The sequence below is a fragment of the Conger conger genome, chromosome 7 (assembly GCF_963514075.1).
Source record: "Conger conger chromosome 7, fConCon1.1, whole genome shotgun sequence".
Classification (NCBI taxonomy): domain Eukaryota; kingdom Metazoa; phylum Chordata; class Actinopteri; order Anguilliformes; family Congridae; genus Conger; species Conger conger.
In genome coordinates, this window is record NC_083766.1 from 3,467,644 (window position 1) to 3,486,088 (window position 18,445).

An 18,445-nucleotide genomic window follows, 5' to 3' on the forward strand; every position below is an offset into this window, starting at 1 on the left:
ATAGTGGATAAGGAGCATGACAGGAACCCGGAAGGTTGGTGGTTCCAGACCTGGTGCAGCCTCGATAAGATCAGCGGTTACATTATTGGCATTTGGCAGCCGCTCTTATCTACAGCCCTTAACCCTGCATTGCTCCAGGGGAGGATTGTCTCCTGCTCAGTCTAATCAACAGTAAGAGGCGCGTGTCCCTGGGTGCCCCGTTGTCCCGGCTCCACCCCCTGCCCCCCCACCCCCAAACGCATCACACCACAGATCCATGTGGCCCATCGTTCGGCCCTCACCACAGGACCCCCCCCACCCCCCCCGGGCGGAGGGAGAGGGAGACGGAGCGAAGAGCCAAAAAGAAACGAGAGAACGGAGAGACGCAGAGGGAGCGCTGGGCCCACAGCGCTGACTCTTCAGCGCCGGCGTTAGAAACGCGAGGCGGGTTCCCCTGCAGAGCTGCTGGGGTTTGGGACCGGGGTGAAGGGAGTGCGTGTCCCGTCTCGGTCTCAACAGCAAAAGTCAAATGACACAGCGGGGAGGGAACACACAGCTGAGAACTGACCTCAGATCAGCCCACCGCCCACCTGGGTACCCACCACACACACACACCCCCACCCACCCATTCCAAACCACTGCCTACCTGGGTCCCCACTACACCTACACACCTACACACCTACACACCTACACACCTACACACCTACACACACACCTATACACACTATACACAAACCACTGGGGAGAGGGCGCCTGGCAAGCCCTCCAAACCCACTTTCCTCTCCGGCTGCGCGGAACCACATTCCAACAACAAACCTGCCACAAAGTGAGCCTGCCACAAAGTGAGCCTGCCACAAAGTGAGCCTGCCACAAAGTGAGCCTGCCACAAACTGAGCCTGCCACAAAGTGAGCCTGCCACAAACTGAGCCTGCCACAAACTGAGCCTGCCACAAACTGAACCTGCCACAAACTGAGCCTGCCACAAAGTGAACCTGCCACAAACTGAACCTGCCACAAAGTGAGCCTGCCACAAACTGAGCCTGCCACAAAGTGAACCTGCCACAAACTGAACCTGCCACAAACTGAACCTGCCACAAACTGAACCTGCCACAAACAGAACCCGGTGGGTCCGTTACCGTGCGGCGATTCTGCTTCTCCGCCCGTCACAACACCACCCCCCCGGCGCAGTGACCGGGCCGCTCTGACGCACAGTAAACCAGAGTTTCGCGCGGCCGCAGGAGAGTGCCGTTTCCAGCGGGCAGCGAGCGCCCGTAATCCCGCAGCGCGGGGAGAGCAGGCCGGTGACACGCTCAGCGCGGGGAGAGCAGGCCGGTGACACGCTCAGCGTCCGCAGCGCGGCGGGGAGAGCAGGCCGGTGACACGCTCAGCGTCCGCAGCGGGGCGGGGAGAGCAGGCCGGTGACACGCTCAGCGTCCGCAGCGGGGCGGGGAGAGCAGGCCGGTGACACGCTCAGCGTCCGCAGCGGGGCGGGGAGAGCAGGCCGGTGACACGCTCAGCGCGGGGAGAGCAGGCCGGTGACACGCTCAGCGGCCGCAGCGCGGGGAGAGGTGTAAACACGCGTGAAGCCCACCTCTCCCCGCCTCGCTGCGACAGCAGACTGACAGCTCTGCTCCTCTGGACAGGTGCTGCAGCCACGCGCTGCACACTACCTGCAGCCACGCGCTGCACACTACCTGCAGCCACGCGCTGCACACTACCTGCAGCCACGCGCTGCACACTACCTGCAGCCACCCACACGCTGCACACTACCTGCAGCACGAGGAGCACAGAGCAGCTCCCCTGCACCCCCCCACAGACCCGGGGAGAGGAGCAGAGAGAGGAAGACAGAGGGGGAGAGAGAGCGAGAGAGAGGGGGAGAGAGAGCGAGAGAGAGAGAGGGGGAGAGGGCTCCAGGGACAGAGTTGAGTGCCACCGATGGCAGAGTTGGTCGAGTGGCGTTGATGACATCACCGTACCCGGGGAAACGGAGAGGATGGTAGGCGCCATCCGAGCGCTTCCTGCAAATCCCACCGGCAACTACACCGCACGCTCTCCCACCGGCAACTACACCGCACGCTCTCCCACCGGCAACTACACCGCGCACTCCCCCACCGGCAACTACACCGCGCACTCTCCCACCGGCAACTACACCGCGCACTCCCCCACCGGCAACTACACCGCGCACTCTCCCACCGGCAACTACACGGCACGCTCCCCCACCGGCAACTACACCGCACGCTCCCCCACCGGCAACTACACCGCACGCTCTCCCACCGGCAACTACATCGCACACTCTCCCACCGGCAACTACACCGCACGCTCCCCCACCGGCAACTACACCGCACGCTCCCCCACCGGCAACTACACCGCACGCTCTCCCACCGGCAACTACATCACACACTCTCCCACCGGCAACTACATCTCACACTCTCCCACCGGCAACTACATCGCACACTCTCCCACCGGCAACTACACCGCACGCTCCCCCACCGGCAACTACACCGCACGCTCCCCCACCGGCAACTACACCGCACGCTCTCCCACCGGCAACTACATCTCACGCTCTCCCACCGGCAACTACATCTCACACTCTCCCACCGGCAACTACATCTCACACTCTCCCACCGGCAACTACATCTCACACTCTCCCACCGGCAACTACACCGCACACTCTCCCACCGGCAACTACATCTCACACTCTCCCACCGGCAACTACACCGCACACTCTCCCACCGGCAACTACATCGCACGCTCTCCCACCGGCAACTACACCGCACGCTCTCCCACCGGCAACTACACCGCACGCTCTCCCACCGGCAACTACACCTCACACTCTCCCACCGGCAACTACATCTCACACTCTCCCACCGGCAACTACATCTCACACTCTCCCACCGGCAACTACATCGCACACTCTCCCACCGGCAACTACACCGCACACTCTCCCACCGGCAACTACACCGCACACTCCCCCACCGGCAACTACACCGCACACTCTCCCACCGGCAACTACACCGCACACTCTCCCACCGGCAACTACACCGCACACTCTCCCACCGGCAACTACACCGCACGCTCCCCCACCGGCAACTACACCGCACACTCCCCCACCGGCAACTACACCGCACACTCTCCCACCGGCAACTACACCGCACGCTCTCCCACCGGCAACTACATCACACACACACTCTCACACACACTCTCTCACACACTCTCCCACCGGCAACTACATCACACACACACACTCACACACTCTCTCACACACACTCTCTCACACACACTCTCTCACACACACTCTCTCACACACTCTCTCTCACACACACTCTCTCACACACTCTCTCTCACACACTCTCTCTCACACACTCTCTCTCACACACTCTCTCTCACACACTCTCTCACACACACTCTCTCACACACACTCTCTCACACACTCTCTCTCACACACTCTCTCTCACACACTCTCTCTCACACACTCTCTCTCACACACTCTCTCTCACACACTCTCTCTCACACCTCTCTCTCACACACTCTCTCTCACACACTCTCTCTCACACTCTCTCTCACACACTCTCTCTCACACACTCTCTCTCACACACTCTCTCTCACACACTCTCTCTCACACACTCTCTCTCACACACTCTCTCACACACACTCTCTCTCACACACTCTCTCTCACACACTCTCTCTCACACACTCTCTCTCACACACTCTCTCTCACACACTCTCTCTCACACACTCTCTCTCTCACACACTCTCCCACCGGCAACTACATCACACACTCTCCCACCGGCAACTACATCACACACTCACTCAAACACGAATCCCACCGGCAACTACATCACACTCACTCAAACACGAATCCCACCGGCAACTACATCACACACTCACTCACTCAAACACCAGAGAACCAGGGCTGCATTAACACCAGGGCAGAGAGCAGCAGAGCTGCATTAACACCAGGCCAGAGAGCAGCAGAGCTGCATTAACACCAGGCCAGAGAGGACCAGAGCAGAGCTGCATTAACACCAGGCCAGAGAGCAGCAGAGCTGCATTAACACCAGGCCAGAGAGGACCAGAGCAGAGCTGCATTAACACCAGGCCAGAGAGGACCAGAGCAGGGCTGCATTAACACCAGGCCAGAGAGGACCAGAGCAGAGCTGCATTAACACCAGGCCAGAGAGGACCAGAGCAGGGCTGCATTAACACCAGGCCAGAGAGGACCAGAGCAGGGCTGCATTAACACCAGGCCAGAGAGGACCAGAGCAGGGCTGCATTAACAGCAGGGCACAGAGGACCACACCAACAGGGCTGCATTAACACCAGGCCAGAAGAACAGGGGGGAAAGGGGAAAAGCGGAAAAACAAGAATCTCCCCATCAAACAGTATTGGCTCCAGCAGCAGAGTGTATTAGCATTATTTATTGATGTCGTGCTTTAATTTTCTCCCCAGAGCAAACAGTTCATTAAAAAGTGTGTGTGTGTGGGGGGGGGCTGAAAGTGCTGACGAACAGGAGCAGGAAGAGGCAGGAGTGCCGGGGGGGGGGATGGAGGGTGTATTGCCCCACACAGGGCAATACAGCACGGAGGGGGGGATGGAGGGTGTATTGCCCCACACAGGGCAATACAGCACAGAGGGGGGGATGGGGGTGTACCACAGGGAGGTGGTGTGTGTGGGGCGGGGGGGGGGGGGTCAGGGAGATTCCCTGGGCGGGGTAGGCGTCTGTGTTTAACGTGCAGGGGTACAGGGCCCACCCATTTCAGGCCCAGCGTGACACTCCCCCCGTCAGCCTCAGCTGTGGCGAGCTGCACAGTGAACGTCCGCGGGAATAAAGCACACATCTGACCCTGCGGCTCTCAAATCACGTCACCGACAGAAACGAAATCAGAGCGGATTCTCACAGGATGGCACTGGCTGCAGCAGCATCTCCCAGCGAGCCAGAGAGCGCAGCAACGACCGCCGGCTACAGCACAGCCGCGCGACGAGTCTCTCACACACACACACACACACACACACACACACAATAATAAATAGATTTCTAAAACCCACACACTACTCAGAGAGAAACATTACCCGCACACACGCGCTTCTCAGACCCGTCTGGGATTAAACGGGGGGTAAATTGCCCTTCCCCTCGGTGAAGGGGGGGGGTCCGTTCCCACAGGATGGAGCCCTGCTGGGTAATTATGCTCCAGTGGAGTCTGGATGAGTCACACAACCTGATGACACGCGCGAGAGGCCCCGCCCCCTGCCCGGTGATGTCATCCTCCGCCCACTGAACGACAACAGAGGAGAGGGAGGGAGAGAGAGAGAGAGAGAGAGAGAGAGAGAGAGAGAGAGAGAGAGAGAGAGAGAGAGAGAGAGAGAGAGGGGAAGAGAGAGAGGGAGGGAGAGGGAAAGAGGAAGAGAGAGGGAGGGAAAGAGAGAGAGGGAGAGGGAAAGAGGAAGAGAGAGGGAGAGAGGGAAAGACAGGGAGAGCGAGAGAGAGAGAGATTGGGCCATGCAGTCTGCTGCCTGTGTGTGTGTGTGTGTGTGTGTGCATGTTTGTTTATGAGTGTTCACGTATGCCATGTGAGCGTGTGTTTATATGCATGCGTTTCTGTGTGAGCCGTCAGTGTGTTTGTGTCCGTGTGCTACATGTGGCGTGTGTATGTGGCGTGTGTGCGCGTGCATGTCTGTATGTGTGTGTGCGTGTGTGTGTGTGTGTATGTGTGTGTATGTGTGTGTGTATGTGTGTGCGTGCGTGTGTGTGCGCGTGTGTGTGTGCATGTGTGCGTGTGTGTGTGTGTGAGTGTGTGCGCGTGTGCTGGGAGGTGTCCCCTACATGTGTGTAGGGAGGCGTAGGGGGGTGTGTGTGTGTGCATGTGTGAAGGGGTGTGTGTAGGGGTGTGTGTGTGCATGTGTGTGTGTGGGGGTGTGTGTGTGCGTGTGTCTGTGTGTGGGGGGGGGGGGAGTGGTAGAGCAGCTCAGAGTATTAAAGCGCCTTGGGCAGCAGTTCATTCATGAATAACACGCCCCCCTGTGGAGGAGCCTCTCATTGGCCAACACGTGTACCATGTGACGGGGCTGTGTCCCTCCTCAGCCAATCAGGCAAGGCCCACCCGCACACATGCACCAGCTTTGCAGAGCGGCAGGTCACAGGCAGGGGCCGTGTGTGTGTGTGTGTGTGTGTGTGTGTGCGTGTGTGTGTGTGTGTGCGCGCGCGCACTTGTGCGAGAGAGAGCGAGAGAGATATAGAGAGAGAGATATAGAGAGATAGAGAGATATAGAGATAGCGAGAGATAGCAAGAGAGAGAGACAGGCTGCAATTTACAGCCCTGAACCAATGACACACTGGCCTGGGTCTAGGCCCTGTGTGGTGTGGATTCCTGTGATTCCAGCTCTGAACAGAGCCCAGACCACCAGACCACCCCCCACCTGCAGGGGAGAGGAGGAGAGGAGAGGAGAGGGGTGGGCTGGGGCTTCTCAGAGACCCCTGTGTCCCACACTGACTCACCCACCACCCTCCTCCCCTCCCCCCCCTCCGGCACCAGGGGCAGATCGCAGCGCTGTCGCTGCCGGGAACAGCCAGCGACTCCCGGAATGATTCAGCCTGGCTCTAATTGATTCAAGGCAAGAAGCCGCTGCTCGCGCATCTGCTCCCTCGAACACAACGCGCGCGCATTAAGTCTGGAGCCTCAACACGGCGCGGTAATGGAGGCAGCATCAATCAACAACAAAAGCTTTCAGGGAACGGTGTCAACACACAATGTCCCTCCCTCCCTCCCTGCCACGGTTCGGATAAGTTGTCCTGTCCTGGTAATTTTCGTCAACATACGCAACAAATCGGAACCGATGCAAATGGCACGCAGTTAATTTTAATTCAATGTGAAGAATGACAAATGAAATGCACAATACAGAACAGAAGGCTCTGTGGGAAATATCTATTAAGAAGCTATATTAAAAAAGCGCAATATAAGTTCTAATTAATAAGGAACCATTATCTTGGAGTATGCCTTGGAGACTTGAAGCATGCTGCTTTATATATGTGGTTCAACAAACTTCAGATACACAATCGTCCATGCATACCGCTTCACTATGATTCAGTGATGACGTTGGTTCTTTAAAAAAAACAAAAAAAACATCGCATTTATAAACATTGCAAAGCATGCCCTTCACAAAAATAAGTCCACGCCAAATAAAACGCCGTAGACCAAAATGTGTGGTTATCTGCGCGGCAATTGAAACGTATTTTCCCGAAAGAGAACGGGAAATATAGGAGGCGAAAAGACCCACTTCTCGGTCGGAGTAACCAGGTGCCCTGTCAGGGTGCACAGTAGCGCCCGTCGAGAAGAGGCTCTCCTCTCCCGGGATCCGCGATTACAAGTCAAGTCATGCGCAGCAGGCGCGAGGAGCCCGGCCCCCTTCAGCAACGAGTGCAGACTTTCTGAAGGTAAACAGCCACTCCCCCGAGTTCGCCCTGCTAACCACGCAGCTAAAAACGGTGCTGTAGATCGCATCTTCCTCTCCGAATAAATAAATAAAAAATCACGCCTAATCGTTCACGTGATATTCAACGGTGTGCGCTATCCACACGCGTTGTTCACCCATCATATTCAACACAATTCAAGCGATCGAGAAAAACACGCGCACACACCCACCCTCAGAAATGCCATCAAATGCCTCTTTTCCAAGCAAGCTTCGTCCCCCCCTCCTCCTCCTCCTCCCACCCCCCCAAATTGGAGCACACTTCGGATGAATTCGGTTTCATTCATTTGACATCCTTGCACTCACGATTTCACACATAAGTGGTTATTTCATAATATGACTGTTTGACACGAAATGAAAAGTACCACCGGCCAAGCTAGCGAGCGATCGAGTCTGGCACAAGTTTGTGATAACTTAGCTAGCTAGCAAGCTAGCTCACTTCCTGTCAGAAGCACCAACTGAACATTATTAGCAGGCGAGCTAGGTAGCTCATACGTTGCCAAGACGTTCAAATATGATCCAGAGCACCCTCGCTACCTCGAGCTGTCCTGGTGTTTGCATAAATGCATTCGTGTTAATCGCAATTGCATGCATCACACCGCGGTTAACGTTAATCGACGGCTTCAATAATTCACCTCCATCGCTGCAATGTTTCCCCTATTTATGAAAAAGTTGGTCTGAAGTGTCGCTGCTTTCCACATTATACACCAAACGCATCTGACCTACATGCGCCAGTTCGCTTCAAATCTCACGATTCCTTCCAAAAGTCTACTCTTGCCAGTTTTTTTGGGGGGGAGGGGGTAGTGAATAAGAACAGAAAACGTACCTTTTTACCTTGCGTGCAGACTGCTTCGGGAGGCAAAGTGTCCTCGATTCTGGAGGATGGTCGATGCTGCGATATTAGGAGATCATTGGTAACCGCTGACATTTAGAGATAATTCTAGTATCGGTAGGTAGCCTGCTACAGCTAAATTAGCATTCCACGTTGATTGCAAGCGATAGTGTGAGCGAGCTAGCTAACGTTAGATGCTCCCCTAAGTCGAAATAAAAAGTAGCAAGAAGCTAACTATTTTCACGCTATTCCACATTAGCTAAATCCCATCCATGAGCGCAACATATTATGCAACAAAACTGCGATGGCCGCCTACGCAGTTGTTAATTGTAGCAACTTAATCTTTTTCAGACTTTGAATTTGATATCATCCGAAATCCAAATTATCTAACCAGTTAGCTTGCATCCACAGCAAGCTAACTACGATATCAGGCTAGCTAGCCAACTAGCTAGTTAGCTAAATTTGCTAAAACCATGTCGCATTTTCGGTAAGAATCCAGGTCCAGGGGTGGCATCCGTCAGTTTATGATTAATAACCAGATTGTCTTTTTCTCTTCAATTCCCGTAAAAAAAACCCCGGAAAGGTTGAAATTGCAGTATAGAAGTCAGGCAAGGTTTGCTAGCTAGCTAACGTTAGTTTCGCAATGCTCTCCATAAAAACATTTCTTCCCTCCTCTCGTGGTCGCTCGTCGCTCGTTGCTCCCTCTCTCTCCCTCCTGTCTGATTGCACAGGCGTATACTGGGTCTTGCAACCTTACAAAAAAATCACACTTAAAAAAAATCTTTTGGCGCCATATTAATGACGTACTTTAAATTTTGCCATCTCCAAATGGCGTCTAGCACGGAATTGCAGATGCACTCCTCACACAATAACAAAATCAAAAAGAAAGACTGGTGTTTTTCTTTCACCTGTCAAGTTTCCTGGGAAAGTGATAGCAACCATTAAGATAACGTCAGCGGCGTGTTGAGTCAGAAGATGGGGCGGTTCGTGGCAATACCGTCCATTTTATTGGTATCATAGAGAGGGAGACCGCAGGGGAAAGAAAGATAATTAATGGGTAATTTTTAAGCGTACAAAATATAACTTTTCAGTGTGGCCAACTGTATAATAATTAAGTTAACCTTGCATTGCAAATTACTTTTGAAACTCTGATTTTGCACGTTAGAAAGTACAGTCTGTTTATTTGTTCAGTTTTACATGCAAATTATCCGTTTCGGCAAACGATCTGCTAAAGATTTCTAAAATATTTTTCTTTCTCTGTCAATGTTTCAAAAAGCGCTGGACCAGGTCACGTGTAGCCTACTTGCTTCCACTTGCAGTTAAGAGCACTTGACTAGTAACACCTGGCGACTTCCTGTACATTGTATTGGTCTCATTTCATTGCAATATTACATCATTGAAATAAAATAAATAACTAGGAAACTTCAGTCTAGACGGTAGTATTAATTTCAGAAATTGTCCCACATCCCCATTTAGCTAATGAACCGGATAAGCATTAAATGGATTTAAAATATAAATGCATAATTGTGTAGTCTTGAGTTCCGAAAAGCCATTCTGAATTCTGAGAAGCCATTTATGTTTTTATGTGCTTTTGAGAGGCCTTTGATTTCTAGACCGTTTTGAATTACAAACTCCAAATACTGTAGCCTACATCTGCTCCTGTAACAAAAATATTGGGTGATGCTCAGGAAGATGTAACTCTTCAGTTCATTGAATTTCAATTGATTTGCGTGGCGGCCTTTTCACCGTTCTGCGATTCTGTTCTCGCCGTCTGTGTGGGAGAAACGGAGACGTTTTCCGAAGTGAGACCGCACTCGAATAAATCGCACGTCGCAGAAAGAGAGCCGGGCATTAATTGCCGTAACGAGGCTGAAGTGCCCAGTCAGGCACACACACGAATGTTAATTGCCGTCAGGTGTCACTCTACCTGCCGCGCTGAGAGTCTCTTTTGCGAACAGTGAAGTGTAGCAGTCAAGGTCAGCCTATTACCTGGCACGGATTCAGGGTGTTACAGCAAATGCATGAGGTTCCTTTGTGAGATAGGACCAAGCTTTTTTTTTGCATCAGCATCATACACCAGATGCTCCTATGGAAAATATCTTAGGATTTCTGTGACATATGTGAAGAAAAAAAAAGGACTTATTTAGACTTTTTTACAAGTAATTAGAATCATTCTGTATGTGAAAGAGAATCACCATAGTGTGTTCTATGTAATACTTTGTGTTTTTGTTACTATCGAAGACTCAGGCAGTATATGCTCATTTTGTGAATATGAACACAATATATGAATATCATATTTCTGTGGATGCTTTTTTTAAAATTAGGAATCCTATTTTAATCTACAGCAGCCCATGTTTCTGCTAAATCTGAATGTGCGAGCACCAGGATATTAATGACATGCATCCCAATTAACACATCTTTCTGTGATGAGTATTGTAAGAATGTTGTTTTAACCCCGATATCACGTACCAAGGTTAAACTGGCTGGCGGCAAATGGTAGCTGAATGTTGACTTCCACTTATTTCAGTGATTATTTTAGTGAACTGCTTGGGTGTGTTCAATGATGAGACAACTGGTCCTGACTGTAGTACCTCCTGGTGGCCAACAGGTGAATGACAGCAGTACAACAGTTAGAGATTCGTCAGTTGCAGAATTGCTTCGAAACCACTGTCTGTGGACCAATTACAGTTTTTCATGGCTTAGCACAGTATTTCTCACCTCCAGTCCTCTGGAGCCTCTTGGCAGAAGGTTTTTGTTGTAACCAGGAACTCACACACCCGATTTAATGACTGAACAAATCACACCTCCAAACAATGCCCTTAATTCTTTAAATCGGGTTCCTGGTTACAACGAAAACCTTCTAGCAAGTGGCTCCAGAGGACTGGAGTGGAATGGGGAAGAAATGTGATCTAAGTGACTTTGACCGTGGAATGATTGTTGGTGCCAGACAGGGTGGTTTGAGTATCTCTGACAGGAAGGTGACAGTAACGCAAATAACCAGGCATTACAACAGCGGTATGCAGAAGAGCAATCTCTGAACACAGAACACGTCAAACCTCTAAGTGGATAGGCTACAGCAGCAGAAGACTTGGTAGGTCTAAAAAATATGTCAAATAAATACCTAATAAAGTGCTCATTGAGTGTATATAACAGTCAAAAATGTAAATATGACCAGGCAGTAGTCCCTGAGACATCTTCATCAATTGTGCTCTAAGACGACTCAGTCATGGACTCTTATTTTGTTCTTTTGATTTCGAATATCGCCTCACAGCAAGGAGGTCCTGGGTTCGAATCCCCGTCGGCGGGGCCTCTCTGTGTGGAGTTTGCATGTTCTCCCCGTGTCTGCGTGGGTTTCCTCCGGGTACTCCGGTTTCCTCCCACAATCCAAAGACATGCAGGTTAGGCTGATTGGAGAGTCTAAATTGCCTGTAGATATGAGTGTGTGAGTGAATGGTGTGTGTGCCCTGCGATGGACTGGCGACCTGTCCAGGGTGTATTCCTGCCTTTCGCCCAATGTATGCTGGGATAGGCTCCAGCCCCCCTGCGACCCTGTTCAGGATAAGCGGGTTAGGATAATGGATGGATGGATGGATATCGAATATTAATATTCTGTTTACCTCGATTGTTTTACTCCTTTTGTCATTTTTATTTCTACATTTCATGTAGGAGTCCATTTGTAATACGCCTTGCAAATACTATCCCAAATTCTTGCTACAAGCGTAAGTGTATTCCCTGCCACCAGTAGAACCAATAAAATATGATTTACAAAAAATAAAATGAATTTCTTTTTCATATGCTAGCATGATGACTCCAGGCTGTGACAATATGTTCTCCATCATTACAGTGCTGCTGAGATCTATAATCAGGACATTTTATTACACAGACAGACATTATAATTGTAAGCAATGGTGATTTGGGAATGAGGATGACATCACAGGACCAGTGTGGTGTGGTAATTTTGTTCTTCAGAGAATGTTTTCCATCTTAAAGAGGAAGCTCTGAATTTCTCCTTCAAGGGTCGTATTGTGCTGATGTGCTGTTTTCCAAAAATATATATGTTTGTAAATAGTCCTGCCAAATGATTTTTAGACAGCTAACCAGCTTCCTGGCTTTGTGCATGAGGCTTCTTCCTGTTTATAAACAAACAGAAATATTATGACAGTCTTTGGTTGTTAAATATATTGCAGGTGTATTTCTTTCTTCAATAAATCAGTTCAGATACTGCCATTGATAAGGTTCCACATTCATGTCACCACAAGCTGGAAAATATTTTCATTAATTTCCCTGTTGCCAGTGTTGCCATGGGGAACGCTGGCAGCTGTTACTGTTTGTGTCCAGGGGGGTATTTCAGGAAGCAGGATTACTGAGTTAGCTGGATAACTGAACTGAATAAAACCCAGAACAGGGCCTTGTATCACAATGCAGGATTACTGGGTTAGCTGGATAACTGCACTGAGTAAAACCCACAGAGCAGGATTACTGAGTTAGCTGGATAACTGCACTGAGTAAAACCCACAAAGAAGGATTACTGAGTTAGCTGGATAACTGCATTGAGTAAAACCCACAGAGCAGGATTACTGAGTTAGCTGGATAACTGCACTGAGTAAAACCCACAGAGCAGGATTACTGTGTTAGCTGGATAACTGCACTGAGTAAAACCCACAGAGCAGGATTACTGAGTTAGCTGGATAACTGCACTGAGTAAAACCCACAAAGCAGGATTACTGAGTTAGCTGGATAACTGCACTGAGTAAAACCCACAGAGCAGGATTACTGAGTTAGCTGGATAACAGCACTGAGTAAAACCCACAGAGCAGGATTACTGAGTTAGCTGGATAACTGTGCTGACTAAAGCCCTGCACAGCTCTGCTTACTGCATTGCATGTTCCAGGTTTGGGAGGGTTCTGGGTTTTACTCAATGCAGTTATCCAACTAACCCAGTAGTCCTGCTTTGTGAAACAAGGCCCTGTTCTGGGTTTTACTCAGTGCAGTTATCCAGCTAACCCAGTAATCCTGCTTCCTGAAACACCCTTTGGAGTTTTTTCCCCAACTCAGCTGGAGAAAGAGACCTATCACAAAAAGAGATGTCATGTCTCTGGAGTTGCGTGGTATTATATTATCAGCATTTTGAGAGTCCGAAAAAAACTGTGGCAATTAAATCATGTAAATCAATTCCAGCAGGCTACAGAGATTATTGTTATAGATGGAGAATTTTAGTTTCTTGTCTGATCTAACGTCCTTTCCAGGTCATACCATCTTGATTTATTAGTCGTTAGTTAAACTAGTGCGTCTCCCTTGATCCAATGATTTCACATGTTGGCAATGCAGCGTTCTACAGTCTCAAGCAAGTGCATATCGAGCTGTAGCGTGATAAAAAAGAGTTTACTTTTAATTTAGCAACTACTTGAGTGATTATTTTTGGATCATATTTCATCACATTTCATGAGTACTGAAGTGATTATTTTTAAATCACATTTAATGAATGCCATGTGTAGTTTCTGTGTTAGCTTAATCACAGTTGATGTTTTTGGAAATCCTTTCCTCCATGGAAAAACCTTTAGAGTACTTCAGATTCCTTCATCAAGCTGTGGACATCCAAGTTCAGAGCATCTTATTATCATGACTGCACATGCGAGTCCTGAATACCCCCGAAATAATATGTTTCTTGAAAAAAGTATATGTTTCTTACTCTGTTTTGCCAATGCTTGAAAATATATATCAATCTGAGGCTATACGTCCTAGAAAAGCGTGTTACGGTCGGACGGTCTTGGCTGTTCGCCTCCAGCATGACCAGAGGGATGGTTCAGATCTGACTGGTTAACGCAGAGATTGAAAGCCCCCTGAGATGAATCTCTCCTTGGTTGTGTGGTTATGGTTTCCCCTTCATTTCCCAGAGTTCTGAGAAAGCCGGTCCCTCTGGACTCTCTCAGCACGCACGTATACTCCTCCCTGTCTCTTCCCCCAAGCGTGCACTCCACAGAGATGCAGCTCATTACAGCACTCTGTACAAATTACTGTGCTCAGTGATACAGCACTCTGTACAAATTACTTTACTGTGCTCAGTGATACAGCACTCTGTACAAATTACTGTGCTCAGTGATACAGCACTCCACACAGATACAGCCCATTACAGCACTCTGTACACATTACTTTACTGTGCTCAGTGATACAGCACTCTGTACACATTACTGTGCTCAGTGATACAGCACTCTGTACACATTACTATACAAATGAAGGGGCTGTGTGTTTTGACTCTTGTTTCTTGTCTTGAGTCGATGATGATATTTACCTGAACTTAATGGTTGACAGGAAAGACCGCTTTCTTTCTGTTTTTGCTGAAAGCCTGTAGCTCAGTGGTTAAAGTGCCCGTAGCCTAGTGTTTAAGGTACCTGACTGGGACCCAGGAGGTTGGTGGGTCAAGCACCAGTGCAGCCATGATAAGGTCCACACAACGTCTGGGCCCTTGAGCAAGGCCCTTAACCCTGCATTGCTCTAGGGGGGATTGTTCCCTGCTTAGTCTAATCAACTGTAAATTGCTTTGGATAAGAGTATCAGCTAAATGTAACTGATATATTAGACAGATGACAATAACTTGGCATCCCACAATAAATGCTACACTTCATCAAAACATGATCAGTGAAGTTGGCTTAGTGGGTGAGGACACTGGGCTCGGATCCAGGAGGTTGCTGGTTTGATTCCCTGGTAGGACTGCTGTTGTGCCTTTGATTAAGGTGCTTACTGTAACCTGACTTTCTTACTGCAAGCTGAACACACTACAACACTTCATGTAACATACTGTGTGAATGCAGAAGTATAAGTTGTTCTGAATAAGAACTGGCTGTCTCCTAGTGGTTAAGGTAAATGACTGGGACACGCAAGGTCGGTGGTTCTAATCCCGGTGTAGCCCCAATAAGATCTGCACAGCCGTTGGGCCCTTGAGCAAGGCCCTTAACCCTGCATTGCTCCAGGGGAGGATTGTCTCCTGCTTAGTCTATTCAACTGTATGTCGCTCTGGATAAGAGCGTCTGCCAAATGCCAATAATATAATGCAATGTAATGATCTTGGCTGGGTGCAATTGAGCCAACCAAGAGGAGCAGAAGGAGGGGGTTTGTACTTTTTAAGAGTATTTTATAGGTTCCAATACACCAGACAAGCTTGGTGAAGCGTAGAAAAGTATTTGAATCTGAAACAATTACGGGTTTGACCCAGGCCTGAATGTTATATAGCCAGTCCAGAGTCCACACAGTCAAACAGACATACTTTTCAGTGCCTAATGGCTAATCAATCACACAAATGGCTAATCAATCACACAAATGGCTAATCAATCACACAAATGGCTAATCAATCACACAAATGGCTAATCAATCACACAAATTACCGACAGAAAACTGGCAGCTGCCTGTCACAGTGTTTTTATACACTTCCCAGTCCCCTTCTGTTTTTATTTCTCCCAGGTTGTCTGGCTCTAACTGTATCAGTCCTCCATCTATTCATCCGGTCCCGACAGTGAGGATTACCCCCCCCAGTGCTGACGGGCCGCGTTTGAGCCAGAGTGACTTACACGTCCGCCCACGCCGCGTAATCTAAGAGTGATCGACTTCATCTCCAAACCAAGCCCGCTGGCACAACGAGGAGGCTCAGCTAATTATATGGTCAGCACTTGAAATTTGAATCCCCTCCTCAAGCTTTCGCCGCTGAAATATGCCAAGAATGACAGCACTTGACAAATAATTTGAGGCGCTCGACTTGACTTCACTTCCGAATTCACTTCACTTCAGCGCTCATTTTAAATGTTTAAAGTGTGAAATGCAGTTGATAACATTGCGGTGGTTTTCTATAGAAATGTGTATCATTGTATACACTCAACACACTCTGTGAGCTGCTGTAAGGGGAAATAATGAATTACATTTTTACATTACATTACATTACAGGCATTTGGCTGATGCTCTTATCCAGAGACGTACAGCAAAGTGCTTACCCATAACCAAGCGTGCTGAAAGCCCCGAGAGGGAAGTACAGTTTCCAGGGATAAGAATTCAACAAAGATGAGGACTTGGGCCTTCTAGATTCATCTGATAATGGATTATATCTGTGAAGTCATTTTTATGCAACACAACACTATATACGCTTATGGAGGAACGACGATAAACACCTTCCATGGCCAACAGCTTGCACATTTACTGGTAATAATGGTAATATGCAATATCATCCTAAAAATAAATGATGCTATGCTGCATTCAGTGTGAATCAAACTAAAGGCAAACTAATCTAAAATTGATTAGATTAGTTTCAAATGCTTGTAGAATTCTCGCAGAGAAACACTAGAAACAATCTGGAATCTTGCAAAGGAAATATTTTTCTTCAAAGTTTGAAGTATCTTCAACAAAATTAAGAAGATTCAGAGGAGTGACTTCAGTTAAAATATCACAATATCAACCAACAATTAGTTACTATTGTGTGTGGCATAATGAACAATTTATTGCTAAACTAAAAATCTAACCCAACTATCTGGGAATGTTGTGGACAAAACAGTTACCTGATGTCAAAAGGGTTGCAGGTTCAACTGGGAATGACTTTTGGTGACTTTGAATGAGATTGGAAAAGAAAGCACACGCCCGTCGGTTTAGGGCAGCACGCTGTGCGGGGAGATCACCAGTGCAGCGTTTCCAGTTTCCAGGTTTTTCTGTTTCAGCCCTGCTGTGGTCCTGACCTCCGACCCCACACACCCCTGGGTGTGCTCCACAGCTCCCTTTATTATTAGTGTAATAACCACCCTGGTGCATAATTGCATCGTTAGGCCGCGATGCTGCTTTAAACAGATTATGATATGCCATTTAATTTTGTTCAGTCTGTAATTATAATGGGCTGGTTATGATTATATATGGTGCTGTGCGTGCAGCCAGCGGCCAGTTCCATCGGCCCTGGAGTGTGAGGGGTGAGCCCTGCTCCCTGGCCCCGGACCTGGGCTTCGGGAAGCGGTGTTTTTGGGTGTTTCTGCCCCCCCTCACCGCAGTGGGCTGCCCCAGGAGTGAAGATGGAGCAACTCTGGGTGTGCCATGTTCTCCAGTCCCCTTCTCCATCCGTCCGTTCATCCATCTATCCATCCATCCATTATCTAATGTACTTATCCATCTATCCATTGTCTAACCCAGTTAGTTATTCGTCCATCCATCCATTAGCAAATCTGCTTTTTCATCCATCCATCCATCCATTATCTAACCCACTTATACATCCATTCATCCATTCAGCCGTTATCTACCTGGCTTATTCATCCATTATGGAACCTGTACAGGTGGCCAGTCCATCTCAGAGCACAGACAGGTCTGTATGTTTTATGTTGTATTATTCCCCAGCCATCCGGAGCCCTGACCCTGCTCACACTATGGGCCACGTTAGGACCCCACTGTCTGAACAGGAGAATATCCCTGCTGCTGAAGTGCTTTCTCCTTCAGATTGGGTCTCCACTGACACTCCTGTGTGGAAACACACGGGAATTGGAGTATAAAAAGGCTGTGTGTTCATTAATACAGCAAGTTCAGCGGTTTCCTCAGAAATATTAGCCTGAAATGCACACGAGAGCACAGTTTAAATCTTTATGTAATTTGTGTGTGTGTGAGTGAGTGCGTGTGTGTGAGAGTGCGTGTGTGTATGTGTATATGTGTGAGTGTGCGTGTGTGTGAGTGTGCGTGTGTGTGTGTGTGTGTATGTGTGAGTGTGTGTGTGTGTGAGTGTGCGTGTGTGTGTGTGTGTGTATGTGTGTGTATGTTTGAGTGTGCATGTGCGTGAGTGTGCATGTGTGTGTGTGTGTATGTGTGTGTATGTGTGAGTGTGCGTGTGTGTGAGTGTGCGTGTGTGTGTGTGTGTGTGTGTGTGTGTATGTGTGTGTATGTGTGAGTGTGCGTGTGTGTGTATGTGTGAGTGTGTATGTGTGAGTGTGCGTGTGTGTGTGTGTGTGTGTGTGTGTATGTGTGAGTGAGTGAGTGTGCGTGTGTGTGAGTGTGCGTGTGTGTGTGTGTGTGTGTATGTGTGAGTGTGTGTGTGTGTGTGTATGTGTGAGTGAGTGTGCGTGTGTGTGTATGTGTGAGTGTGTATGTGTGAGTGTGCGTGTGTGTGAGTGTGCGTGTGTGTGTGTGTGTGTGTGTGTGTATGTGTGAGTGAGTGAGTGTGCG

The 18,445-nt window shown here is 49.0% G+C and overlaps 1 protein-coding gene across 1 annotated transcript in view; it reads right to left on the reverse strand.

Annotated features, from left to right (window-relative positions):
• The window catches only part of jade2 (jade family PHD finger 2), a 77,600-nt gene extending 68,497 nt beyond the window's left edge, over positions 1-9,103 (reverse strand). Inside the window, 1 exon segment of the mRNA XM_061247930.1 lies at positions 8,270-9,103. Within this exon segment, the coding sequence (XP_061103914.1) occupies positions 8,270-8,371 (102 nt within the window). The 5' untranslated portion in view covers positions 8,372-9,103.
• Positions 9,104-18,445: the final 9,342 nt, after the last annotated feature.